The 20,521-nt window shown below is 42.0% G+C and overlaps 1 protein-coding gene across 1 annotated transcript in view; it reads right to left on the bottom strand.

Annotated features, from left to right (window-relative positions):
* Positions 1–20,521, bottom strand: part of LOC138854170 (protein CEPU-1-like) — a 329,359-nt gene that overhangs the window by 75,122 nt on the left and 233,716 nt on the right. Inside the window, exon 2 of the mRNA XM_070095678.1 lies at positions 4,696–4,856. Coding sequence (XP_069951779.1) covers positions 4,696–4,856 — 161 coding nt within the window. The remainder of the gene's footprint in view (positions 1–4,695; positions 4,857–20,521) is intronic.

Below are 20,521 nucleotides of genomic sequence, written 5' to 3'. Positions count from 1 at the left end.
AATTCCCTTTCCCAGTTGCTTTATTGCATTTAATATGGACTGTGATGAGAGAATGCCTATGAATGACGTTCGCCATTATCAGTCCAAAAAACGAAATACCTTTCCCTCCCCTTCCCCTCCTTCAATCCTTCCTTTCCTTCAATCCTTCCTTTCCTTCAATTCTTCCTTTCCAGTTGTTTATTGCGCATATATGAGTGTGATCAAGTAACTTGTTGCTGTTGGCGATGGTGAGACACAAGGTTCTGTGTTTTTTATGTGCATTTATAGATAATTTGGCCTGGAAGACTGGAAGCATCACTGATCCTTATTGCAGCTAGCCTACCCTCCTGCAAAGATAATTGATCCTTATTAGAGCTAGCCTACCCTCCTGCAAAGATAATTGATCCTTATTAGAGCTAGCCTACCCTCCTGCAAGGATCACTGATCCTCGTTACAGCTAGCCTACCATCCTTCAAGGATCATTGTCTCGTCACAGCTAGCCTATCATTCTGCAAGGATCACTGATCCTTATTGTAGCTAGCCTACCCTCTTTCAAGGATCATTGTCTCGTTACAGCTAGCCTACCTTCCTACAAGGATCACTGATCCTTGTTGCAGCTAGCCTACTTTTCTTCAAGGATCAGTTTCTCGTTACAGCCAGCCTACCCTACCGCAAGGATCAGTGATCCTTGTGACAGTTAGCTTACCCTCCCGTAAGGATTAGTGATCCTTGTTGTAGGCAGACTGCCTCCTGTATATACAGTCTCCTGGATATACCACTTCCTGGATATACTGTCTCCTTGTTATAGCCACACTACCTCCTAGATATACTGGAAAGGAACACGTCTGGATATATTCAACTTTCCAGGTTATTCTTTTCAAAACTTTATTACTGGATAGCAATAATGCAGGAATTTCCTGTCTTCCTGTTTCTTTTCCCTCTCCTCTGTTCCCCTTTCACCTTCCCCTCCACTCTTCCTCTCTCCTACCTTCTCTCCTCATCTCTCACACTCCCCTTCTTCTTTTCCTCTCCTATTCAATACTTTATTCCTTCTCACAGCCCCTCCTCTCTTCCTTTCTCCTGCCCCTTTGATCGGTTTCGAGAGTTTTCTCGCTCTCTCAGCCCGGCCCTGGGCCAGTCTGGTACTTGCCAGATACACCAAGGTGTTGCTGGCGGCCCGCTGGCCCACATATACATCACAGTCTGGTTGATCTGGCACTTGGCAGTGGTAAATAACAAAAAAGGCACAATACCGTGGCTGGAACGATACACAAATAACCCGTACATAGAACAGAGGAGCTCACGACGACGTTTCAGTCCGACTTGGACCATTTACAAAGTCACACTAACGAAAAGGATAGAAGGAGGGGTAATTATAGGCAGGAAGTGGTAGTGTTTCTGATACCTTGAAGTCTTCTCCACTTGTGCCGGCAGTGTTTCTGATACCATGAAGTCTTCTCCACTTGTGCCGGCAGTGTTTCTGATACCTTGAAGTCTTCTCCACTTGTGCCGGCAGTGTTTCTGATACCTTGAAGTCTTCTCCACTTGTGCCGGCAGTGTTTCTGATACCTTGAAGTCTTCTCCACTTGTGCCGGCAGTGTTTCTGATACCTTGAAGTCTTCTCCACTTGTGCCGGCAGTGTTTCTGATACCATGAAGTCTTCTCCACTTGTGCCGGCAGTGTTTCTGATACCATGAAGTCTTCTCCACTTGTGCCGGCAGTGTTTCTGATACCTTGAAGTCTTCTCCACTTGTGCCGGCAGTGTTTCTGATAATTCTGGTAAGATGTGCCCAAGAAACTTATGGATTTATTCTACACATTCTCCCACATCTCTTCCTCCAATATGTTGTTATGGCAGTTTGTAGATTTGAATCTAGGCCCTCAAGTACTTTCCATGTACATATTATCATGCGTGCTCAATAATAACCCCATATGGAGACAGAAACTCAGATTTTGAATTGGTCTGTATATTTTCGACCCTCTGCCTCGGTCCTCTTAAGCAAATACAAAAAATTGATGGAGAATATGAATATTTAGGAAGGTTATGTTTCTCAGTAATGGAGGTGAGCATGGAGCGTCAGGTCAGAGCGTGGGGAAGACAGATCAAGTAACATGTGGGTTGTTATTGAACATTGACAAGTGTTCTTTACACCTTTATTGGTTACTCATTATAGTATATATTTCTCTTTTCGACTCCGGAGCCGTCGACACAGGAATACTTGGAGCGAAATAGCTCATGTGATTTTAGTGTCATCATTGGCACTTTTCTCTTGTTCTGAAAGTTCTCGTTATCCACCCGGTCATTTTTCTGGCTATCGTGAAATTTCTCTTATTGTGTTCTGTGAAAGAAAAGTCAGCTGAAATACGTACTTTCAGGTCCTTCATGAAATTCTTTCGTTCTACTGGGTATTCCTGTTGGCTTTTATATACAGGTCCCTTCTGAGTTCCTCATTCTTTCCATATCTAAGCAGCTGGGACTTCTTAGATATAAAAAGAAAGACCGTAATATTATTTTTCCACTTTCCATTGGAAGACTTTGCCATTTTCTTTGCCATTTTCTTTTTGCCATTTTTCTTTGGCCTTTACCGACGTGAATTTCATGCTTATAACTATGACTCGTGTTTTTATCTACGTCTGCTATGAGGATAAGAAACAGCAGAGGCGCTAGGACTGTGCCCTGTGGTTCCGAGCGTTTCATTTAGTTAATGCTGGATTTGTGTTCTATCTGTCAAAAAGTTGAATATCCAGTGTGTGCTATCACACCATGACCGCATTTGTTAAATGCATTTTGATTTTCTTCCAACGCCTTTGTAATTCTCCCATAGTGATTTAGTGGTTGTAATAAGCATTATCTGCCTGTTCTAAATCCATGTTGGTCCGAGTCGAGCTGGTCCATAAAATTTGTAATTTTGCGTCTCACCAAAAACTTATGATGTGAAATGTTAAGGCAGTTCCTACTGCTGCTTTTATGTAAAGGAGCTTTGTCTGCACTCTTTAAGGTCTCCTTTCTCACACGCCTCTTTTCTTCCTCCTTCTTCCCATCTTCTTCCTCCTCTTCATTCTCATCCTCCTCCTCCTCCTCCTCCTCCTGGTTTATGAGCACACAACACTGGGAGTCATAAGCAGTAAGCCGTGAGGATCGCGACTTGACTACGAGGAACAATGGAAACCAACTCTCACGAGCCCATGGCCTCCAGCACCACCTACTTACAGAGACCATGGCCTCCAGCACCACCCACTTAGAGACCATGGCCTCCAGCACCACCTACTTACAGAGACCATGGCCTCCAGCACCACCCACTTACAGAGACCATGGTCTCCAGCACCACCTACTTACAGAGACCATGGCCTCCATCACCACTTACAGAGACCATGACCTCCAACGCCATCCACTTACAGAGACCATGGCCTCCAGTACCACCCACCTACAGACAATGGTCGCCACCACCACCCACCTGTTTGGAAACTCGACATGGAAACTAATGCAATTAATGTTCACTACAGGTTGCAAAACACTCCATTATATATATTGTTTTGTTTTTGTTTTCTGAGGCAAGCTGGAGTAGGTTTGGGTGGGTGAGGGGTGAGGAAGGGTTGGGAGTTTTTGGGTGGAGGGGTCATGGAAGGTGGGGGAAATGTTAGGGTGTGGGGAGGGGGAAAGAATACTTATTCTTGTATACGAAGGAGCATTGTAACCTCTTTGGCTTCATTCTCTCTCTCTCGCTCTTGCTCTCTCTCTCTTGCTCTCTCTCTCTCTCGCTCTTGCTCTCTCGCTCTTGCTCTCTCTCTCTCTCTCTCTCGTTCCAGCTTTGCCCTGTTTTTCTTTCTCACTATTGATGCTAACATTTAAAACTTCTAGAGCCCTAAAAATGGGCTCTTGCAAGGCATTTTCCAACCTAAGAACTGCTCTCTCATACCTCATTTCATTTCACGACCTTGATATTCTCTCTCTCTCTCTCTCTCTATCTCTCTCTCTCTCTCTCTCTCTCTCTCTCTCTCTCTCTCTCTCTCTCTCTCTCTCTCTCTCTCTCTCTCTCTCTCTCTCTCTCTCTCTCTCTCCCTCGCCCTTTACGTCCCTCTTTATCTCCCTCTCTCCATAATTAAGCAGTTTGTGTTAAGTTGCCTGGGTAGGCTGATGAAATATTTACTGTACTATTATCCTTAGCCGAAAGGACTCACACTAACTATAAAATTACCAGAGGGTTCGTTTACAGCTTCCGTGAAGACTGAGGCATTATGACAAAGCTGGGGGAGATGTCTGAGGCACTTGTCCTTCCCTCACCATTACTGCAGGAGGAAGGATTACTTTAAGGTTTAAGATGATGGAGGAAGACTTAGGTTAAGGTTTAAATGTTATTGTAAACAGTGAGAGAGAAAACTTTGAAGACAGACAACGAAAATACAAGGATTACGAGAGAGAGAGAGAGAGAGAGAGAGAGAGAGAGAGAGAGAGAGAGAGAGAGAGAGAGAGAGAGAGAGAGAGAGAGAGAGAGAGAGAGAGAGAGAGAGAGAGAGAGAAAGTGAGAGAAACAATCCAACTGGTGTACCACAAGAGGTCACAGTGTTAAGATGTTGGAAGAAAACTTAGTTTAAAGGTTCAAGGTGCTGCAGGTAAACCTAATCAAGGTTTAAAGTGCAAGAGTAAGACTTTTAGTTCAAGGTTCACGATACTGGAGGGGAAAGACTTATTTTAAAGGTTCAAGGTAGAAAACTTACCACTCTATTGCCCAGGTGGTTGACGCGGCAGTGGAGGTAGGCGACGCGGCCAGTGGATGTAATTACTTCAGTGCCGGTGGTGTTGTCGAAGGCCGGACGTAGGAGTGGGTTGTCCCATATTTGCTCCGGCCGAGACGGTGGCTGCTCCCTGGACAACCCTCCTGGAGGAGGAAGGGAGAGAGGTGCATTAGTGTCTGGAGGAGATGTGGTGGGAGGGAGAGGACAGGGAAGGAAGGGTAAAGTTTCTAGTGGGAGAGGACAGGAAGGGAAGGGGAAGCTTTTAGTGTGATGATTTTGTGTTGTATGTTGGGTATGGCTGTGTTGCACATTGATATGTTAGTCATGGCTATGTGGGGATATAAGATGGTTAGCATTTATACATGTCTTTAGAGAACATTAGCTAAACAGGGCTATGCCTCTCTCTCTCTCTCTCTCTCTCTCTCTTTCTCTCTCTCTCTCTCTCTCTCTCTCTCTCTCTCTCTCTCTCTCTCTCTCTCTCTCTCTCTCTCGCTCTCCCCGTTTATCTATAACCATCATAAGACAAGTGGATTTAACATTACAGAAATCATAGCAGAGTGTACTTCCGCATTCTTAAAACGTCTGCTATAGTTCCCTTAAGTATAAAAACATAACGAATTTCGTTACTAATGGTAACAAGCAACGAAGTTACCCTTGGTGCACTGCATGGAAGGTATTACCTACTGGTAAGAAAGACATCTACCGCATCCAGAGCAAATCTTTATTTTAAACGACGTTTCGATCTGTGTAGGGCTTCGTGAAACTGTGAAACATCAGCCATGTTGTCTCGCTCCCATAATGCAACTCAAGCTCTGTGTTTATGAAATTCCTGGTAAACACTCCAACCACTCAAACATTTGACAAATAAGTTCAACTTAAATTACCAAAAGTGACTGAACACAACATTTCTGTTTAATGTGATTTTCAAGCATGTCGAGAATCATGAATGTAATATTAACTGGAAAGCTGCTTTCATTTTATATATATATATATATATATATATATATATATATATATATATATATATATATATATATATATATATATATATATATAAGTAGTGCCGAAGGCGGCTCAGCGGTCTCTGCCGCTGAGCACTGTATTCCTGAGCGTCTCCTCCCGAAAGGGCTGTGGCTGAGCAGTCTCCTTTTCACACCTTTATGCTAATGACCTCACCCACGACCCCCACCCACGACCCCCGCCCACGACCCCCACCCACGACCCCCACCCACGACCCCCACCCACGACCCCCACCCACGACCCCCCACCCTCAACCACCTCACCCTCGACCACCTCACCCTCGACCACCTCACCCTCGACCACCTCGCCCTCAACACCCCCACCCACGCCCCCCACTCGCGCCCCGCGCGCCTGCTTGCCGCACCCTCGCGCCTGCCCGCCCGCGCCTTCTGCAGCGCCTTCTGCAGCGTCGTCCGGATCGCCCCCGCGCCCCGAATTTTTTCCCGATTTTTTTCGAATTTTATTTTCTTATGTTCTCCATCTCCTCGGATCAAATTTTTGAGGTTCCCCCTCCCACTTTCACCCCTATCCCAAATTTTTTCGAATTTTTTTTTGATTTCTTATGATCTCCATCTCCTCGGATCAAAGTTTTTCTCGATAATACAAAGACTCCATCTCCTCGGATCAAGTTTTTTGGATTCCCCCCTCTGGGGGTAAGCATTCAAAATGGACTCCCACTTGCATCCCAAATTCCCTGGCTGCCTTCAAGAGAGAGCTGGACAGATACCTAAAGTCAGTGCCGGATCAGCCGGGCTGTGGCTCGTACGTCGGACTGCGTGCGGCCAGCAGTAACAGCCTAGTTGATCAGGCCCTGATCCATCGGGAGGCCTGGTCATGGACCGGGCCGCGGGGGTGTTGATCCCCGGAATAACCTCCAGGTAACCTCCAGGTAACCTCCATCTCCTCGGATCAAGTTTTTCTCGATATCAATAATACAAAGATTTCCCCCCACACCTCCCACCACACCACCCCCATCCCAAAATTCCTGCTCCATCTCCTTGGATCAAATTTTCTCGATATCAATAATACAAAGACTCCACTTCCTCTGATCAAGTTTTTGGATTCCCCCCTCTGGGGGTAAGCATTCAAAATGGACTCCCACTTTCACCCCAAATATTCCTGCTCTACTTCCTTGGATCAAGTTTATCTCGATATCAAAGACTCCAACTTCTCGGATCAAGTTTTTTGGATTTCCCCCTATGGGGTAAGCATTCAAATGAACTCCCCCTATGGGGCATGGTACTTTCTCTTACTACAGGTCTAAACAAGTGTGACGTCACCCCACCTGTGTTTACTCGGCGGTCAGTGACGTCACGCGACGACCTCACACATACAGGCTGAATCTTGTCGAGCAGACAATAAAATGCAGGATAACACTAATACACAATATTTTCATTTATTTATTATACAACCAATGCATTTGATATACATCCAACAAAAAAAATTCATTGAAAAAAAAGATACAATTCATTGACTAGAATCAACATATTTTTCTCTTGAAGAAATTCTGTGCATTTCATTCTGGATCTTCTTCGTCGTCACCATCTCAGTATTACACATTTCATATACAACATAGGGAAAACATTTTCACTCTTAATCCAGGATAACCCAAATAATTTCACATTTTTTTTTCGTTAATACCCACAACAATCCACAATTTCTTTACAAAAGATTCACTCTCCTCAAATCTTGACATTTTTCTCGTTTTAACTATTTCATCAGAAAAAGTCACCGCAACACTTACAACTTATAACCACTTTTCGATAAATTCACTAGTCACAATTTTACATATTACGAAGTTAATACGCACACACACACACACACACACACACACACACACACACACACACACACACACGCACACGCACACACACACACACATACACACATACACACACACACACACACACACACACCACTTTACTTTGAACAACACCAAAAACACCATCAATTACCTTTGAATACTCCAAAAACATCATTTGAACACCTTTAAAAAAAACTTTGAATAGTCTCAAACACCACTTGAGTACTCCCAAATACACCACTGAATACTACTAAAACACCACTGAATACGGTCAAAACACCACCAAATCACCACTGAATACTCCCAGAACACCTTCATAAATACTCTTGCACATCATTTGAACACCTTCAAAACACCTTTAAATAGTCTCAAACACCATTTGAGTACTCCCAAATACACCACTGAATACTACTAAAACAGCACTGAATACAGTCAAAACACCACCAAAATCACCATAAACTAAGATCAGCATCACAGACTAACACCCATTTTCACTCAAATCCTCTCAAATCACTATAACTAAGACGATCCCACTCACCTCCAACTAAGATGTAACATGAGCGCAAAAAACATGAACACAAACCAAACACACACGAACACTTACAACAGAATCACCTCTTTTGCGGTATCTCTAGTTCGACAACAACACCCACATCCCACAACACCCACAACCCACAACACCCACATCCCACAACCCACATCACCCACAACAACAACCCACTTATAACATCTTTTCGGTATCTCTAGTTCCACAACACCCACAACCCACAACACCCACAACCCACAACACCCCACAACCCACAACACCCACAACAACAACCCACTTATAACTTCTTTTTCGATATCTCTAGTTCGACAACAATACCCACAACCCTCATCACTTACCAATTTATTCACAATTTTTCCTCTTTCGATGCAAATTTTTCCCCTTCTTTTTATTGAATCTTAAAATGTTATACACATTCCTCCCTACATTACTAAAATTCTAATAAAATCCTCTCCATACCCATCTCCTTGTATCCACATAAATTAATATTATACTCACAACAAGTAATCTCACTACCCAACTACTGCGACATGTTTCTACACACTCCAATCTTTTCCAGTGTATCATAACTTTTCACTTCTATAATTTCTTTTATAATATTCACACATTACCTTTATTTTCAGTAAAATCCCCCATATTTCATTAAATTTTTAATACAACCCTCCCCATACCCCTCTCCATCTCACCCACATTTCTTCACACCCACTCACCCGTCTCCCAACTCACCTCTTCAGAACAAACACAAAAATCACATTTCACATCCATAAATGCATCTCATCACCCATCTCAAATCCACTAAAATCACTGTAACAAAGATATTCACAAAATTCTATGACCAACTAACACACACAGACAACTCACTTTACTTTGAACACCTTCAAAACACTCTCATACATCATCATTTGAGACCACCTTTTCTTAATATCTCTTAAGAAATATTCTCTCATCGACAACCTTTATCATCTCACAACAGAACAACCCACAGATTACTTCGAACACTCTCATAAATCATTTGAATACTCACATAAACACCTTTGGACATTTTCCAAACAACACTGAAACATTTCCAAGTCAACATTTTGATTACTCCCAAATAAGATTTGACATCTCTAATTTATCTACACTTACATATTTCATTAAATTACAACTCATCCCCCAAACTCCTCCCTCATTCTCCAGATTTGTACAACAGTATCACAAAAAATAACTCATACACTTATGTCATGAGACATTACCAACACTAACACACACAACACACAACAGTGGTCTTATCCCTGGATATAAGACCACACAACTGGTTGTGCTCCGGGTTTTCTCGTGTTTACAAGGTCGCTCTTACGTGCTAGAACTTTAATTTGTGTCATCAATCCTATACGATACATCCCTTAGCGCCTGGAACCAATCATAGGCGGAAAACATTATATACTGAGTCAAAAAAGGAGAATTAGTGTGCACTACCTAGCAGAGTTTACTGCCAGAGGGGAATCATAGGCCTGTGTTCCGTGTGCAAAATAATAATAATAGAACTTTTCTTTGTCAGAGGAAAGAAAGTCTCCCTGATAACATTGTGTATACATAGTGTATAGTGTATACTACAGTGGCTCCCTAGTATATAGATGATAAAGGCTAAAGTGTCATTTGAAAACAGGTAAATTTGTAAATGAAGTGATAAGCCTATAGAGGCAGGTGCCAGAAGTCGCCAGAATCTTACCACAGTGGTCAGCTGTTTTAATAATCTTTCTGGCCTGCTAGTGTACTCGCATATAATCTAGTGATACCAGTGAATAGCAGAATACAGTGTTGTAGTAGCAACTAACCAGTATTATAATGGTACTTAGTGGAGTGGAGTGACTTTCATTAGTTTCTTTTTTCTTGAAATACCAGACGTATACTGTGAATTTCATATAACCTGTAGTTACCAGCGGTCGCAATATACACAACGAGAAGCAATTATTACTACAGAAAAAGCGTCCTTACTCCAAAATTTCCACCAGTCAACTATAGTGATAATATAGCATTTATTGTGGTGGAGACGGAAAAAAACTAGAAAAGCTAGATACAGCGATTGATAAACAAGGGTTGAGGCTCGACCGTTCGTCACTGTAGGAGCTGCCAGAAATCACCGGCTCTTCAACACGCAAGTTATACTTTTGTATCAATCAAATCACATATTACTCGGGTAGATAATTTCAAGTAGATCCTTCATGTGTTAGCCCAAATCACCGACTAGTATGTTTTAAATAAGTGACCCACTGATCAGATCAGATCGACTGGTCCGAACCCTCGACTGGTCCGAACCCTTGATGGTCCGAACCCTTGACTGGTTTCAAACGGATTCGTTGGACAATAAAGCAGACTGTAAACGGATGGGGTTGTAGGCGCCCTTATCAAACACAAACAATAAATATAAACCAGGAACGTACACGGTAAGCTGTCCAATTAGTTAGAAATAGAAATACAAATAGCTAGAGCTTCATTTAAGGAGGTTATTAATAGAGTATTCAAGAGGTTGCTAGTAGAATTACAGTAAATCAACCACTCAAATCATTATGAAGCTCTGTATAGTCTGCAGTCAATCAAACAAACGGGCTTCCACATGGATAAATTGTCATTTTTGTGGAAATTGGTGTCACGCCCCTTGTGCAGATATCCAAGAACTAGCTACAAGCAGTATTAAAACAGGGAAGTGTTTTTGGGTATGCCCAAATGAGGAAAATCTGTGGACTAAAATCACAAGGGTATTAAAAGAGGATAACATCAGAGCTGTTTTCATAGACAACCTGGAAGCTTTCTACAACAGATGGGAACATAAAAAGTCTGGGCTGAATGGTACTGCCCTTGATACTGGCCATGTAGTCAGAAACTGTAAGGCTGGAGGTGATGTCCTGGTAGTCAGTAAATGTGGGGCTGATAGTGCTGTCCTGGGAGACAGTAATGGTGAAGCTGGAGGTGCTGCCCTTGGAGACAGTAATGGTGAAGCTGGAGGTGCTGTCCTGGGAGACAGTAATGGTGAAGCTGGAGGTGCTGTCCTGGGAGACAGTAATGGTGAAGCTGGAGATTTTGTCCAGGTAGTCGGGAATTATACGCAGGAAGGAATACATATAAATGACCTCATAGGGGACAGGAACCGTAGTGGGGAAACAAGTGTAGTCAAAGATAAGATAAAACCAATATTGCAAACTAGAAATACCACAGGAAATAGCAAACAAGATGACTCCACTAGCTATATTGAGGATATATTACCAAAAGCAACTGGTGGGAGCTCAATTGTTGGTGCTAGGGAGGATAGGAATAAGACAGGGAAACATGCACCAACAGGGAATACAGTCACAGAAACCCAAGGCAAACGGAAACCAAGCCTGTGCACATACTATGCACTTGGTATCTGCAGACATAGGAAATCTGGAAAAACAGACGGGACGTGCAACTATGACCACCCTAGAAAATGCCATGCCCATATGACAACAGGAAAATGCAAACTCCCTTCCTGTAAGCTTTTTCACCCTGAAATGTGTACCTCTTCAGTACAGGAAAGACTGCTATAACTTAAATTGCCAGGCACACCATCTAAAGGGTACAAAAAGATACAAAACATCCAGGCCATGGGAAAACCTGGGTAGCCACAGCCACTCAAGAGGGAGAGGTTTTTTAGTGCCAGGAAGGAAAAACAACTGGCAGGAAATGGCAGAAATCGTACACCAAATCCAGTCATTCCTGGAGTGGAACCACAGTCGATGGCCTCCACTCCAAACCAACAGATACAGATACTAATGCCGGAAAAAAAATCCCCCCCCCCCAGTACCAACAATACCACCAGTCCGATGACATTCTTTGCAAATATACAGGGTCTAAAGCCAGCAACAAACAACAAAATACCTTTCATCCGTGGACTGCTTGCAGAGGCAAAGGCAATGTTCGCGGCTTTCACTGAGACCCACATAAAGGATCACTTGGACAACGAAATATGGATCCCAGGTTACAACCTATACAGATGTGACAGAGTGAACAGGTAAAGGGGGGGGGGTTGGCCTGTACATTGCAGAGTCACTTGTTTGCACAGAACTGCTAAATGCCTCAAATGATGTAGTGGAAGTTTTAGCAGTAAAGGTCGAGAACTAAAACCTAGTCATTGTGGTAGTCTACAAGCCTCCGGATGCAACATCCCAGCAATTCCAGGAACAGCTGTTAAAAATTGACCACTGTCTGGAAAATCTTCCAGCTCCTGCACCCAACATCTTGCTCCTGGGGGATTTCAACTTAAGGCACCTAAAATGGAGGAATATAGCAAATAATATTGTTGCAGTAACAACACCAGGAGGCAGCTCTGATGAAAATTCACACTCACACGAGCTTTTAAATCTCTGCACAAAATTCAATTTAAACCAGCAAATAATAGAGCCTACTAGACTGGAGAATACACTAGACCTCATCTTCACTAACAATGATGATCTGATAAGAAATGTCACCATATCAAAAACAATATACTCAGATCACAACATAATTGAGGTTCAGACATGTATGCGTGGAGCCCCAGACCGACATAATGAGACTAGTCACAAGGGAGCATTCACCAAATTCAACTTCAATAACAAAAACATAAAGTGGGACCAAGTAAACCAAGTCCTAACCGATATAAGCTGGGAAGATATACAAAGCAACACAGACCCCAACGTATGCCTAGAACAGATTAACTTGGTGGCACTCGATGTATGCACAAGGCTTATTCCTCTAAGAAAAAGGAGGAGTAGATGTAAAATAGAAAGAGACAGGCGCTCCCTTTACAGGCGACGGAAAAGAATAACAGAGCGGCTAAAAGAGGTCAATATATCTGAAATGCGTAGGGAGACACTGGTCAGAGAAATAGCAAGCATCGAACTCAAGCTAAAGGAATCTTATAGGAGTCAGGAATCGCGGAAAGAACTAAAAGCCATAAATGAAATCGAAAGAAACCCAAAGTATTTCTTCTCCTATGCCAAATCAAAGTCGAGAACAACATCCAGTATTGGGCCCCTACTTAAACAAGATGGGTCCTACACAGATGACAGCAAGGAAATGAGTGAGCTACTCAAGTCCCAATATGACTCAGTTTTTAGCAAGCCGCTAACCAGACTGAGAGTCGAAGATCAAAATGAATTTTTTATGAGAGCCACAAAATTTGGTTAACACAAGCCTATCCGATGTTATCCTGCCGCCAAATGACTTCGAACAAGCGATAAATGACATGCCCATGCACTCTGCCCCAGGGCCAGACTCATGGAACTCCGTGTTCATCAGGAACTGCAAGAAGCCCCTATCACGAGCCTTTTCCATCCTATGGAGAGGGAACATGGACACGGGGGTCGTCCCACAGTTACTAAAAACAACAGACATAGCCCCACTCCACAAAGGGGGCAGTAAAGCAACAGCAAAGAACTACAGACCGATAGCACTAACATCCCATATCATAAAAATCTTTGAAAGGGTCCTAAGAAGCAAGATCACCACCCATCTAGAAACCCATCAGTTACACAACCCAGGGCAACATGGGTTTAGAACAGGTCGCTCCTGTCTGTCTCAACTATTGGATCACTAGTCACTTTACTAAGTTCAAGTTAACTATTCATCAACTAAAAATATTAATACAATTTACCCACCAAATTTGTTATAATCATCAAAAAATAAAACTGTTTTACACATTTTTTCTCAAACTAAATATTCATACCACATTTATCATTTCTCACCTATGCTACATATCATATTTCTCATCCACATCAACCCTAAAACATCCTTCCTTATTCATCCGTATATCACCTAGAGATGTTTTAACCCCGACGACCCATCACGACGTAGGAGCCAGAGCAACCATCACCACTCCAACACCACCTACTACACTCTGGCTCCTAGTGTCATGATGGGTCGTCGGGATAAAATATCTCTAAGAGATATACGGATGAATAAGGAAGGATGTTTCAGGGATGATGTGGATGAGAAATATGATATGTAGCATAGGTGAGAAATGATAAATGTGGTATGAATATTTAGTTTGAGAAAAAATGCGTAAAACAGTTTTATTTTTTGATGATTATAATAAATTTGGTGGGTAAATTGCATTAATATTTTTAGTTGATGAATAGTTAACATGAACTTAGTAAAGTGATTGTGTATTAGTTGGAGGTGTGTGACTTAGTTCTGGTAATGTCTCATGACATGGTAAATTATTTTGTGCTTATGTCTTATATTTATTGTTAATATGTCAAGTATAGGTTTTGGTGTATGTCTTAGTTATGATGTGTATGTCTTAGTTGGAGGTGTGTGACTTAGTTCTGGTAATGTCTCATGACATGGTAATTTTTTTTGTGCTTATGTCTTCTATTTATTGTTAATATGTCAAATATAGGTTTTAGTGTATGTCTTAGTTAAGTTGTGTATGTCTTAGTTGGAGGTGAATGTCTTAGATTTGGTGTGTATGTCTCATGTCTTAAATTTGTGATTGAAATGTATAAGTTGTGGGTGTGTGTGTGTATTATTTTTTTTTTTTTTTTGGTGATGGTGATATGTTATAGTGCTCATGTTATGTTATAGATGTTGGTGGAAGTGTCGTGGTATTTTTTGTGTATGTCTTATTTTTGTGCGAATGTTTAAAAATAAGTGTTTTCAGTGATCATAGTAGTTTTGAGATGCATGATCTTAGATTTTTGGTGATCTTGGTGATGCGGGTTGATAGATGATGGTAAACATGATATGGAATTGGTGATCGTGATTTTTGTGTGAATGATTATAAAAATGAGTGTTTTCTGTGATATTAGTGGTGGGGTCATAAAATCTGGTAATCGTCTTGGTTATAGTGTTCTTAGATATTGTGGGTACAACAGGTTGAAACAAGGAGGGTTGGGTGTGATATTACCGACCGCCAAGTAAACAAAGATGGGAGGGTGACGTCACTGGAGGTGACCTCGCCGGTCCTGTGAGGTGTGACATCGTGTGTTGTTGGTATTGAGGTGAGTGCGCTTAGATATTGTCAAATATGATTTTTTGTGTGAATGTTTATAAAAAATGAGTGTTTTATGTGATATTAGTGATTTTTGAGGTAAGTGAACATGGATGATTGTTGTTATTGGTTGTCTTAGATTTACGTGTGTACAAGATATGTTTTCAGTTGATGGTGATCATGTACTAAGTGTTTGTGTAATAGGTTTGTGTTCAAGTTTTTTTTTTTTTTTGCGCCCATGGGGAGGGAGTTCTTGGTTATAGTGATTTGAGGGAATTTCTATAAAATGGGTGTTAGCTGGTGATGCTAAACTTAGTTTCTGGTGATTTTGACGGTGTTTTGGTAGTATTCAGTGGTGATTCGGCAGTAATCAGTAGTGTTTTGGGAGTATTCAGAGGTGTTTGATTTTGTTTTTGAAGGTGTTCAAATGATGTGCAGAGTATTTTTTGAAGATGTTTTTTGAAGATGTAAGGGACCTGGGAGTAGTAATGTCTGAGGATCTCACTTTCAAGGATCACAACAGTCCCACGATCGCACGTGCAAAGAAAATGATAGGATGGATAATGAGAACTTTCAAAACGAGAGATGCCAAGCCCATGATGATCCTTTTCAAATCACTTGTTCTCTCTAGGCTGGAATACTGCTGTACATTAACATCTCCATTCAAAGCAGGTGAAATCGCAGATCTAGAGAGTGTACAGAGATCCTTTACTGCACGTATAAGTTCTGTCAAGCACCTTAACTACTGGGAACGCTTGGAAGCACTTGACTTGTACTCGTTGGAACGCAGGAGGGAGAGATATATCATAATCTACACTTGGAAAATCTTGGAAGGAATGGTCCCAAATCTGCACACAGAAATCACTCCCTACGAACGTAAAAGACTGGGCAGGCAATGCAAAATGCCCCCAATAAAAAGTAGGGGTGCCATTGGTACACTAAGGGAAAACATCATAAGTGTCAGGGGCCCAAAACTGTTCAACAGCCTCCCATCAAGCATTAGGGGAATTGCCAATAAACCCCTGGCTGCCTTCAAGAGAGAGCTGGACAGATACCTAAAGTCAGTGCCGGATCAGCCGGGCTGTGGCTCGTACGTTGGACTGCGTGCGGCCAGCAGTAACAGCCTAGTTGATCAGGTCCTGATCCATCGGGAGGCCTGGTCATTGACCGGGCCGCGGGGGCGTTGATCCCCGGAATAACCTCCAGGTAACCTCCAGTGGTGTTTTGGTGATGTTCAGAGTTGGTTCAAAGTTAGTCAGTGTGTTAGTTGTGGTAATGTCTCATGTCATATGTGTATGAGTTAGTTTTTGTTTGTGTGTGTTCATGTTGTAAAGTCTGGAGAATAAGGGAGGAGTTTGGTGGATGAGATGTAATTTCGGTTAATGAAATGTGTAAATGTGAATGTAAATTGGTGAGTGAGTTAGAGAAGACAAAATGTTATGTGATCTTAGTAAAAGTATAGATAGTTTTAGTTAACTTCGTTATGATGATGTTTTAAGAGAATGTGTACAAAAATGTGTGATCTTAGTGATGGGGTTATAGAATTTGGTAAACGTCTTGATTGTGGTGATCTTAGATGTTGGAGATATAACAGGTTGAAACAAGTAGCTTCCTCTCAATAAGTTAAATGAAGTAAAAGTGGGGTGTGACGTCGTCAAGTAAACACAGGATGGAGTGTGATGTCATGGGAGGTATCCCTATCTGTGCTGGTATGTGTTGGTGGTAGTGAGAGGAGTGTATTAGATATTGTATGGAGTTGGTGATTGTGATTTTTTGTGCTAATGTTTATAAAAATGAGTGGTCATTGATGATAGTTGATGGATGTCTTAGTTTTTTTTTTTTTGTGTGTGTGTGTGTACATGTTATGTTTTCAGTTGGTGGTGATCCTGCTGTAAGTGTTTCGGTGTTGTTTGGAAATGTTCAAAGGTGTTTTTTTGTGAGTATTCAAATGATTTATGAGAATTTTTTTTTTTGCGCTCATGTTATATAATAGTCTGAGGTGAGTGGGATCGTCTTGGTTATAGTGATTTGAGAGGGTGTTAATTGGTGGTGTTGATCTTAGTTTCTGGTGATTTTTAGTGTTGTTTGGGCAGTATTCGGTGCTGTTTTGGTAGTATTCAGGGGTGTTTTGGGAGTATTCTAAGGAGTTTGATGATGCTTCTTGAATGTGTTCAAATGATGTTTTTGGAGTAATCAAAGGTAATTGATGATGTTTTTGGTGTTGTACAAAGTAAAGTGGTGTGTGTGTGTGTGTGTGTGTGTGTGTGTGTGTGTGTGTGTGTGTGTGTGTGTGTGTGTGTGTGTGTGTGTGTGTGTGTGTTAGTGTTGGTAATGTCTCATGATATAAGTGTATGAGTTAGTTTTTGTGATACTGTTGTAAAAATCTGGAGAATGAGGGAGGAGTTTGGGGATGAGTTGTAATATAATGAAATATGTAAGTGTAGATAAATTAGAGATGTCAAATCTTATTTGGGAGTAATCAAAATGTTGACTTGGAAATGTTTCAGTGTTGTTTGGAAAATGTCCAAAGGTGTTTATGTGAGTATTCAAATGATTTATGAGAGTGTTCGAAGTAATCTGTGGGTTGATCTGTAGTGAGATGATAAAGGTTGTCGATGGTCTCAAATGATGATGTATGAGAGTGTTTTGAAGGTGTTCAAAGTAAAGTGAGTTGTCTGTGTGTGTTAGTTGGTCATAGAATTTTGTGAATATCTTGGTTACAGTGATTTTAGTGGATTTGAGATGGGTGATGAGATGCATTTATGGATGTGAAATGTGATTTTTGTGTTTGTTCTGAAGAGGTGAGTTGGGAGACGGGTGAGTGGGTGTGAAGAAATGTGGGTGAGATGGAGAGGGGTATGGGGAGGGTTGTATTAAAAATTTAATGAAATATGGGGGGATTTTACTGAAAACAAAGGTAATGTGTGAATGTTATAAAAGAAATTATAGAAGTGAAAAGTTATGATACACTGGAAAAGATTGGAGTGTGTAGAAACATGTCGCAGTAGTTGGGTAGTGAGATTACTTGTTGTGAGTATAATATTAATTTATGTGGATACAAGGAGATGGGTATGGAGAGGATTTTATTAGAATTTTAGTAATGTAGGGAGGAATGTGTATTACATTTTAAGATTCAATAAAAAGAAGGGGAAACATTTGTATCGAAAGAGGAAAAATTGTGAATAAATTGGTAAGTGATGAGGGTTGTGGGTATTGTTGTCGAACTAGAGATATCGAAAAAGATGTTATAAGTGGGTTGTTGTTGTGGGTGCTGTGGGTTGTGGGGTGTTGTGGGTTGTGGGTGTTGTGGGTTGTGGGTGTTGTTGTCGAACTAGAGATACCGAAAATATGTTATAAGTGGGTTGTTGTTGTGGGTGATGTGGGTTGTGGGATGTGGGTGTTGTGGGATGTGGGTGTTGTGGGTTGTGGGTATTGTTGTCGAACTAGAGATACCAAAAAAGATGTTATAAGTGGGTTGTTGTTGTGGGTGTTGTGGGTTGTGGGTATTGTTGTCGAAATAGAGATACCAAAAAAGATGTTATAAGTGGGCTGTTGTTGTGGGTGATGTGGGTTGTGGGTGTTGTGGGTTGTGGGTGTTGTTGGTTGTGGGTATTGTTGTCGAACTAGAGATACCAAAAAAGATGTTATAAGTGGGTTGTTGTTGTGGGTGCTGTGGGTGCTGTGGGTTGTGGGTGCTGTGGGTTGTGGGTGTTGTGGGTTGTGGGTTGTGGGTATTGTCGAAATAGTGTTGCCGAAAAAGATGTTATAAGTGGGTTGTTGTGGGTTGTGGGGTGTTGTGGGTTGTGGGTGTTGTGGGTTGTGGGTGTTGTGGGATGTGGGTGTTTTTGTCTAACTAGAGATATCGAAAAAGATGTTATAAGTGGGTTGTTGTTGTGGGTGTTGTGGGTTGTGGGTGTTGTGGGTTGTGGGTATTGTTGTCGAACTAGAGATACCGAAAAAGAGGTGATTCTGTTGTAAGTGTTCGTGTGTGTTTGGTTTGTGTTCATGTTTTTTGCTCACATGTTACATCTTAGTTGGAGGTGAGTGTACTCATAGAAATTGGTAATCGTCTTGGTTATAGTGATTTGAGGGGATTTGTGTGAAAATGAGTGTTAGTCTGTGATTTTGGTGGTGTTTTGACCATATTCAGTGGTGTTTTAGTAGTATTCAGTGGTGTATTTGGGAGTATTCAAATTTTGTTTGAGACTATTCAAAGGTTTTTTTTAAAGGTGTTCAAATGATGTGCAAGAGTATTTATGAAGGAGTTCTGGGAGTATTCAGTGGTGATTTGGGGGTGTTCGAATGATGTTTTTGGAGTATTCAAAGGTAATTGATGGTGTTTTTGGTGTTGTTCAAAGTAAAGTGACTGAGTTAGTTTTTGTGATACTGTTGTAAAAATCTGGAGAATGAGGGAGGAGTTTGGGGGATGAGTTGTAATTTAATGAAATATGTAAGTGTAGATAAATCAGAGATGCCAAATCTTATTTGGGAGTATTCAAAATGTTGTCTTGGAAATGTTTTAGTGTTGTTTGGAAATGTTCAAAGGTGCTTTTGTGAGTATTCAAATGATTTATGAGAGTGTTTTGAAGGTGTTCAAAGTAAAGTGAGGTGTGTGTGTGAGGTCGTCGCGTGACGTCACTGACTGCCGAGTAAACACAGGTGGGGTGACGTCACACTTGTTTAGACCTGTAGTAAGAGAAAGTACCATGCCCCATAGGGGGAGTTCATTTGAATGCTTACCCCTAGAGGGGGGAATCCAAAAAACTTGACCCGAGGAAGTGGAGTCTTTGTATTATCGAGAAAAACTTGATCCAAGGAGATGGAGGAGAAATCCTTGGGTGGACGAGGGAGTCCATTTTGAATGCTTACCCCCAGAGGGGGGAATCCAAAAAACTTGATCCGAGGAGATGGAGTCTTTGTATTATTGATATCGAGAAAAACTTTGATCCGAGGAGATGGAGATCATAAGAAATTCAAAAAAAAATTCGAAAAAATTTGGGATGGGGGTGAAAGTGGGAGGGGGAACCTCAAAAACTTGATCCGAGGAGATGGAGACCACAAGAAAATGAAATTCAAAAAAAAAATTCGAAAAAAATCGGGAAAAAATTCGGGGCGCGGGGGCGATCCGGAGGACGCTGCAGAAGGCGCTGCAGAAGGCGCGGGGCGGGCGGGCGCGAGTGCGCGGCAGGCGGGCGCGCGGGGCGCGGGTTGGGGGTGTGGGTGAGGGGGTTGAGAGCGAGGTGGACGAGGGCGAGGTGGTCAAGGGTGAAGTGGTCGAGGGTGAGGTGATCGAGGGTGAGGTGGTCGAGGGTGAGGTTGTCGAGGGTGGGGGGTCGTGGGTGGGGGTCGTGGGGGGGTCGTGGGGGGTCATGGGTGGGGGTCGTTGGTGGGGGTCGTGGGTGGGGGTCGTTGGTGGGGGTCGTGGGCGAGGTCATTAGCATAAAGGTGTGAAAAGGAGACCGCTCAGCTG

This window comes from Cherax quadricarinatus, chromosome 51 (assembly GCF_038502225.1).
Source record: "Cherax quadricarinatus isolate ZL_2023a chromosome 51, ASM3850222v1, whole genome shotgun sequence".
NCBI classification, from domain to species: domain Eukaryota; kingdom Metazoa; phylum Arthropoda; class Malacostraca; order Decapoda; family Parastacidae; genus Cherax; species Cherax quadricarinatus.
The sequence above is the reverse complement of the archived record's forward strand: the minus strand, read 5'-3'. Positions and strand labels throughout refer to the sequence as shown.